This window comes from Humulus lupulus, chromosome 1 (genome assembly GCF_963169125.1).
Source record: "Humulus lupulus chromosome 1, drHumLupu1.1, whole genome shotgun sequence".
NCBI lineage: Eukaryota > Viridiplantae > Streptophyta > Magnoliopsida > Rosales > Cannabaceae > Humulus > Humulus lupulus.
In genome coordinates, this window is record NC_084793.1 from 165,601,760 (window position 1) to 165,610,202 (window position 8,443).

Genomic DNA, 8,443 nt, shown 5'->3' on the forward strand with positions numbered 1-8,443 from the left:
ATTAAGCTTGTAAATTCCAATCTCATTCCAACTTGTAGTAGCTTCAAGAAATCTCTAAGTGGAGGCTAGGAATAGATATTTTTGGACAACAAAGTCAATTTTTTTCAAGCCTTTGTCATCTCCATTGATTAAAATAAAATCATAGTCTTTATGATTTTATTTAGCTAAGGGTTTATATCTCCAAAGGTCTATTCCATCACTTATTTTTATTTGTGTTATTCCTCTATTGTGAACTTAGTTATCTTAAGTTTTATTTTATTTGAATTGTAACATTCAAAGTTTTGTGTTAATAATATCCCCAACAAATTATTCCTCTGTTTCTCATCCTAGAATCCATTACTTAGTTTAGAACAACCATTGCATGGAATCTTAAATTGTTACTATATAGGGTTAGGAATTTCATTCAAAGCATAAGAAATTACATTTCTAGAGTATATATATATATATTTATATAACAAATACTCAATTATCTTACCTCTAAAGATTAAAGAAAAGAATGAATTTAGCAAAGAAAGAAACTTTAGTAATGAAAGTGGTTTAGCAAGTTGAGCATTAGAAAGAGTGAGTTAGAACGTCTTTAGCAACAATTACACATTTTCTTAAACAAATTGTATCTAAAGTAATGTTATAATACAAATGATGACTACATAGAAAATCTTTAAAGCTTACCCTAGATTAATTACATAAAACTTTATGAATCATCTTCAGATTGGGTGACATATGCAATGCTTCCCATATTCTTATGTGAGAGATTACATTCACCAAGAAAATGACAGAGCGATGATGATTGCTTTGACTCTCATCCTTAAACTCATTTGATGCCTTGACTTTGAACTGAGTGGTATTTACACCCCCATTGGTAACAAACAAAGATAGAACAAAGATAGAAAAGTCCATGACATGCTTACTCTTTGTAAATCACTAACATTTTTTTGGTTTACCATTTCCTAGAACAAAAATGTCACCAATAAAAGTCTTGTAAGATTCCTTGCCACTATTACTGAAGTTGATTCTTCAAGAATTAACTAGAACTTGGTATAGTCTTTCCCCATTTGGTTTGGCTTCTTCGAAAGCATTGACCTCAGGAAAAGGTTCTTGATGTATTTGTTGGGAATATTATGCTTTGGGAAAAGAGGATTACAATCAAATAATACAAAAGTACATAAAATAATAATCAATATTATTACACAAGATGAGGAGAGATTTACAAAACTCATAACACAATTTACAAGTAAACCAATACAAGAATAAAAAGGGAGATGAAGAAGAACACAAGGCTCAAACAAGTTCTATGAACTTTGTCCTAAAATCTATTTCCTATTTCACAAGAATATCATGGGAATACTCTCTAGAAATTCTTTATGGGATTTATCAAGCCTTCTCAAACCCATCCTAGTGTTCTAAGGATGAGTATGTTATGTTTAAGTGACCAAATGAATGTTATTTATAGTGCTTACTCTCCCATTTTATTTTGAACGAGTCCCACCAATCCATGGTTAATACTAATTATAATTTGGGTGTTTATGGAATCAATTGGGTGATTTGGGGGTTATCTGAGGTGTTGAAACCGAGCAAAATGGTTAAAAACACCTCAATACATTTTGCTATTATGAGCTAAGGGACATGTTTCTTGGTGATTACGTAAGCTGTGACATGTCGCCACACAATGGATGACATGTTGCAAGTGCACTATTTTCAGCTCCTCTTTCTGTTATGATTGGTTAAATATAATGTTAAGTGTATTTTAACAAAGTGGTATAAAATACTTAACGATTCACATAATGGTAGTGTGAAATTTGACTTTTTGTTATAGGTATTGAAAATTTATATTTTTTAGGTCTAAAGTGATGCATGAGGTATCTAAGCATGCCCAAAAAGTTTGAGAATATTTAGAGGTGTTTAAGTTCACTTTTGGATGCACCATCAGGCAAGTTAAATCAAACAATAGTAATTGGCTTTTCAACTTGTGACCGTGACCATTGTTTTGATGCATGAGTTATCTAAGCATGCCCAAAAAGTTTGAGAATATTTAGAGGTGTTTAAGTTCACTTTTGGATGCACCATCAGGCAAGTTAAATTTAATTGGCTTTTCAACTTGTGACCGTGACCATTGTTTTAATGTAGGAGATGGTGTAGCTAGGAATAACATGGAAGAATAACCAATGCTGACATTGGACTGACATGTTAGCAGGCTATATTATAGGGGTATCTATATGGTCATCTAGGGGCGAATCCAACTAAAGACTAGTTGGGGCTAGGCACCAGCTGAAAAAATATTACATATATATGCATTTGAATTTTTTTTTTGTTAAAAGTAGTAAACAAACAAATGTGACCCATGTGATTCGAACCTAGGTCCTTCAAGAGTGTGAGAGTCACCTTTGCCATCCCACCAATTGCTTTCTTTGACATAAATAATCATAGCTAATAATTAATTACATGTAAACATGTTTCTAGCAATAAAATAAAAAGAATTACAAAGTCCCTTATTGTTTTTGGAGTTAAAATTTATCTAATTTTCATCTATATAATCACAAAATTTGGTTTTAGCTTATCAAAAATACTTCTGTGAAACTTTTATAGTTTTTAACAAATGTATTTTTTATTTAATTTTAGTTAATTTTAAATTATTATATTGATATAAAAAAATTGTAGTAGAATTATTGGGATTCACTCATCACTTGAAGAAGAGATATCTATTCAGGTATCTATGTATAATTATATAAAAATAAAATTGTTTCTCTATATTTATTTGATATTTTTATCAATATAAATGTGTTTTATGAATAAAAATTATGTAAGAAATGTATGTGTATGTGTGATTGTTTATAAAAAAATTGTCCTATAATTATTTGCTATTTTTATTAATATAAATGTGTAATTTATAAATACAAATTATGTAAAAAAATTGTTCTATATTTACTTGATAATTTTATTGATATAAATGTGTAGTTACATGTATGTATAAGAATACAAATTATATATAAAAATTTGTGCTATATTTATTTGATATTTTTAATTAATATAAATGTGTGTACTTGCATATATAACATACATATGAAAAATTTGACACAGATATGGAAAAATATTATAAAAGAGCTTCAAATGTGTCACATTTTCCTGAGGTGGAGGTAGACAATTCAAAAGACAAAAAGTTTTAATTATATCACATTTTCCTAAAGTAGATTTTGACAATTCAAAAAGAAATTGTACTTCAAATTCAATTGATATGACTAATCTTCCTACCGATCCTGGGTTGCGACCACCAATTTCCAATTACCACCCAAATATTCAAGATGAAATTCGTAGACATTATCTACAGCAAAGGCCTTGTCAACCAAAAAGTCATGAATTTCCTAAGAAATTCTATGGAGTAGAGGAACGTCAATTCAACATTGCATGGTTTGATCAATTTTCTACTTGGTTGGAATATAGCATAAGTAAGAATTCTGCATTTTGTTTGTGCTGCTATCTTTTTAAATCAAGCATTGAAAAACAAGCTGGTGGCAACACATTTGTTAGTAAGGGTTTTTCAAATTGGAAGAAAATGAGCCTACTCGAAGCCCATGTCAGAAATCACAGTAGTAGTCATTACAAGTGTTACAAAAAATGTGAAGCTTGAATGGATGGAAAACAACAAATTGAACACATTTTATTAAATAAGAACATCAAAGATCGAATAAGTTACCGTGTTCAATTAATTGCTTCAGTTGATTGTATTCGCTTTCTTATACGACAAGGTCTTGCATTTCGTGGTCATGATGAGTCCCAAGAGTCTAATAATCAAGGTAACTTTCTCGAACTTCTAACATTTCTTGCTGATCACAATGAGGAAGTAAGAGCTGTTGCTTTAAAAAATGCTCATGAGAATCTTAAACTGACTTCACCAAAGATTCGGAAGGACATTGTAAATGCTTATGACATGGAAATAATTAATGTTATTATTAGAGATATGGGAGATGTTGTTTTTTCTATTTTAGTTGATGAATCTCGTGATGTATCCATAAAAGAACAAATGGTCATAATGTTTCGTTTCGTTATGTGGACAAGAGAGGGTGTGTGATTGAGCGATTCATCGGTATTGAACATGTTCCTAATACCACTGCCATCTCACTTAAGATAACAAATGATAAGTTGTTTTCAAAGCATGGGTTGAACATATCCAAATGACGAGGTCAAGGGAATGATGGAGCTAGTAACATAAGTGGAGAGTTTAATATTTTGAAAAGTATTATCATGAAGGAGAATGAATTTGCTTTTTTTTGTCCATTGTTTTGCTCATCAAGTACAATTAGCACTCTTGGGTGTGGAAAAGAAACATGATTTAATAGGTATTTTCCTTTTTATTTATGTTCTACTAATACTTGTTTCATAAAGAAGTTATTATATATATAACGATTTATATTTTTATGAAAAAATAGGTACTTTTCTCACCATAGTGTCTAATGTGGTGAATGTTGTTGGAGCCTCATCTAAGCGTCGTGATTTTCTCTGGGAAAAACAAGCTCTCAAAGTCATCGAAGCCTTAAAAGGTGGAGAACTTTTGAGTGGAAGATGCTAAAATCAAGAAAGTGGAATTAAGCGTCCATGTGATAAACGTTGGGGACCACACTTTGGTAAGGTTTACTATCATGTTTTCGTCTATTATTGATGTGCTTGAGGAAATTATAAATGATAGATTGAATAGTGAGCAAAAATATGAAGCATCTATTATGATACAAATGGTGCAATCATATGATTTTTTCTTTAGCTTGCATTTGGTGAAGAATATTCTTCACATCCCAGGCTATCATGGCATTAAGCCCCCAGATGAACCTGTCTTGTCTGGCCGCATCTGTAGGTACTAAGTCTTATGCAAACTTTGCTAGCCTATCAAACTTCAGGGCATACTCTGTAACTGTCATGCTGTCCTGTACCAACCCTGTTAATTCATTCACCTTCGCTGCCCTGATGGAAACATTGTAATACTTTTGGTTGAACAGATTTATGAACCCATCCCAACTCAAAGTAGAAATATCCCAGGTCTGTGATGCTACTTCCCACCGAATACGGGCATCCTCTCTAAGCATATAGGTGGCATAGGCCACCCTGTCATTACCTTCCACCCTCATGAAATCTAGGATGGAAGTGATCATACTCATCCATTGTTCAACCTTCAGTGGATCTGGCCCCCCCTAAAGGTTGGAGGATGTTGTCTCCTGAACTGCTCATAATGTGGCTCCCATCTATTCCCAACCTCAGGAGGTTGTACAACTAGTGCCATAGTAGGTGGCATAATAGGGGTAGCACTCCCTGACAGAGCCTGTTGTCTCAGAAGGCAAATCTACTCTTCTTGACTCTGTAATCGGGCTTGCATATCAGCAAGTATCTGCTGCCAGTTCTGGGAGAGTGTTCTAGCTTGGATCATCTTCTCTAGCCTCAAACCCTGTGCCGACTAGTCGTATTGATCGCCTTGGATGTATAGCTATCCAAGTTTATCTGCAATCAATGACTCGATGATCAAGCAATGATGACAGGTTCACAATCTTTCCATAATCCACCATTAAAACTAAACCACTCGTATGCAATTAGGATGCAATCAAGCATTCAAACATTCATTCACATGTAGCAGCAATGCTAATAAGCACGCCTCATTTTGATCACACAATAGTCAAGGGCCAATCCCTATCAGTATCTCATGCTCCCTATTAATCATACAGATTAAAACATTTATATTTCATTTAAGCTCTTAAACATGTATTCACATATAAGTCGAGCTTGTCTTTAGCGGCGAGTGTACATACCCAGCCAGTCTTCAGGAACCCTTAAACCTTGAAGGCTTTGATACCAAGTTGTAATGCCCTGGGTAACCAAGACCATTACACTGTGTATTTTTAAATAGTGCAAGACTCGCTAATCGAGCTGTTTGGACAATAATGTGTTTCTAAAGTCAACTATGAGGTTAGGGTTAAAAGACTTTGATCATAAACATTTAATTTCCATTAAAATAGATGTTTGGTACATGGGATCCCAAAAACAGGGTTTAAGAGACAATTTACAACTCTAAAAAAAATTTATATAACCAAAAGCCACTCTAACAGCAAAATACAAATTTTAAGGCTCTGTCCCTGCACTTTCTCTCAATTGTGGTGGACGAGCAGCTGACAATGTAAACCTCACCCCAGAGCTCTTTAACTCATAATTGGTCCAGCTTTCCTTTACCTTTACCTGAACCATGTAGCACCTGTGAGCCAAGGCCCAACAAGAAAACCAAAGAAAACAACAGATACATGTAGCAACAATGGTATTCAATCAAGCAACTCATTCAATTCAATCATAAAATAGAGTAAGGATGTTCAACTAATCAATAATAAATACATAATCTTAAGTTCACAACTATTTATGATTGGCATACTTAGGCCGAGCCCCCTGTTGATCTTGCCGACCCCGGCTGGCTTAGGCCGAGCTGTGTTTAGTACGCTTATCGTCAACCCTAACTCTCTTAGGCCGTTCGTACTCGTATATCACATCAATCTTACAAACACACAGTACAAGCAATTGATAATTGGGAACCTCAGTCCCGTTCACTTCCTTACAGGGGTGCAGTTTTCTTACCTCGAATCTTGAGTGAAGAATACTGAATGGTCCCGAGTACGATCCTCATTCCTGAGCCTTGGTGATAAACTTAGTCACAGTATCAATAGGCAATCATCAATTCTAAGCCCAAATAAATACTTAGGAAACATTAGCTAGCCACCGGGACCTTGATTTATACTAAACTAGGTAGTAGAAATCGTCTCGAGCGCTTTGGTTCGAATCCCCGAGCCATATTAATCACAAAAACCAACCTAGGCCAATATCCCTAGGCGGGCCGCAACCTGGTCCTAGGGGTCGCGGCGCGCCCTCAAGACAGAGACAAAACCCCCACGCATCTAGGGGAGGCGGGCTGCAACTTGCCCCCTAGGGTCGCGGCGCGCCCTCAAAACAAAGAGCCCTCCCAGGGCATTCTGGGCATGCAGGCCGCAGTGCCCAAGAGCTGGGTCGCGGTGCGCCCCCACGTACCCAGAATTTCTAAGTTTTCTCCTCAACCTTCCAAGCCAAAAACCTCAAAAATTCACCCAAACTTTCAGCTGAATTCAGAACCAAACCCAGAATCCTTATCCCCATAACTTAAACATCATATCCAACCTTATAAACAATTTCTACCCTTCCTAACACCCAAAACTAGTTATCAAATTCACACTCATGCAAACTCAACCTCTTAACATAAACTCAGCAGAATTAGATAATTTGACTAGAACTCTTACCTCAAATTGTAGCCTAGTTTCTCCAGCAGTATCCTTGAATGAACTCAGCTTAATCCTTAGGTTCCCACAACTGTATTTCCCTAGTTCCAATCATCAATTCACCAAAATTCCTCAAGCTTAAGGGGGAGAGGGAGAGAACCGTGAGTGAGAGAGATGAGAGGGAGTTTTGAGTTTCCACTACCTTCTGGTTGCTCCTTAGAGTTTTACTCAGTATAAAGCTTAATTTGGAAAACACCAAACTGCCCCTGATCATTAATCCAGCCCTTAAATTAACCCTAAGGGTAGAATGGTAATTTTTCCCCATTCCTGCTAATTCCTCAAGTGTTCATAATATTTACAAATTAATCCCATCGTGTCCAATTGATTATCAAATACTTATTCAATATCCAATAAATCCCAAAGTATTCTCTAAAAATCCCAAAAAATACCCCAAGGCTCCCCCCTGAGCCGAGTATTAAACCCCGCTGTGACTATTTCACTTATTCGCTCACTAGGACCGTCTCAAACCATATATAGCAAATATATCCACATAGTAATGTGTTCTCAACCATGCATCACATAAAATCACATTTATGCCCTCAACGGGCCAAAATTACAAATATGCCATTCTAAGTTATAAAGGGCCCACATGCATATCTAATACTCATAAACATGCATATAATATATTCATATAATCCAATTAATCATGCATGCCACATAGTCACGCATTTAACCAATTAAACATACATATAAACCAATTATGCCCTCCCGACACGCTAATCAAGGCAGTAAGCCCTATTAACAATTTTGGGTCGTTACACCTATGGTCCCCACAGTACCTTGGATAAAATCATGTAAATAGTGTCAAATAATTGATTTAATTATCAATTAGAATTATCAAAGTTGACCATGTCAATTTTGGATAGTGTCACAGAGTTATGCAATTTAGATAAGAAAAGAGATTTTAGGGCAGATTTATTAAGTAAGAGAAATTTGTGTCTAAATTAATAAATAAGTTAAAATAAGGGTTCAAATTATAACTAATAAATTTGATGAAGGATTTAAGTAATTATTTAATTAATTAACCAAAAGAAAATAATACGGGCCTTGAATTTAAGTCCAATTGGCTTATAATATAATGGAAAATTTCACGGTCCTAAAGGCCATGATAATTTTGA

General features: G+C 34.8%; 1 protein-coding gene across 1 annotated transcript; it reads left to right on the top strand.

The window, feature by feature from the left end:
* Positions 1-3,622: 3,622 nt before the first annotated feature.
* LOC133824196 (uncharacterized) lies at positions 3,623-4,561 on the top strand. Its single transcript, XM_062257068.1, has 2 exons — positions 3,623-4,055; positions 4,422-4,561. The coding sequence occupies exons 1-2, from the start codon at positions 3,623-3,625 to the stop codon at positions 4,559-4,561; spliced, it is 573 nt and encodes a 190-aa protein (XP_062113052.1).
* The last annotated feature ends 3,882 nt before the right edge of the window (positions 4,562-8,443 follow it).

Coding starts and splice junctions, on each gene's coding strand:
- LOC133824196 (XM_062257068.1), top strand. CDS start 3,623: ATGGATGGAAAACAACAAATTGAACACATTTTATTAAATAAGAACATC. Junction 4,056..4,421: donor CGTTATGTGGACAAGAGAGG/GTGTGTGATTGA, acceptor ATGAAAAAATAG/GTACTTTTCTCACCATAGTG.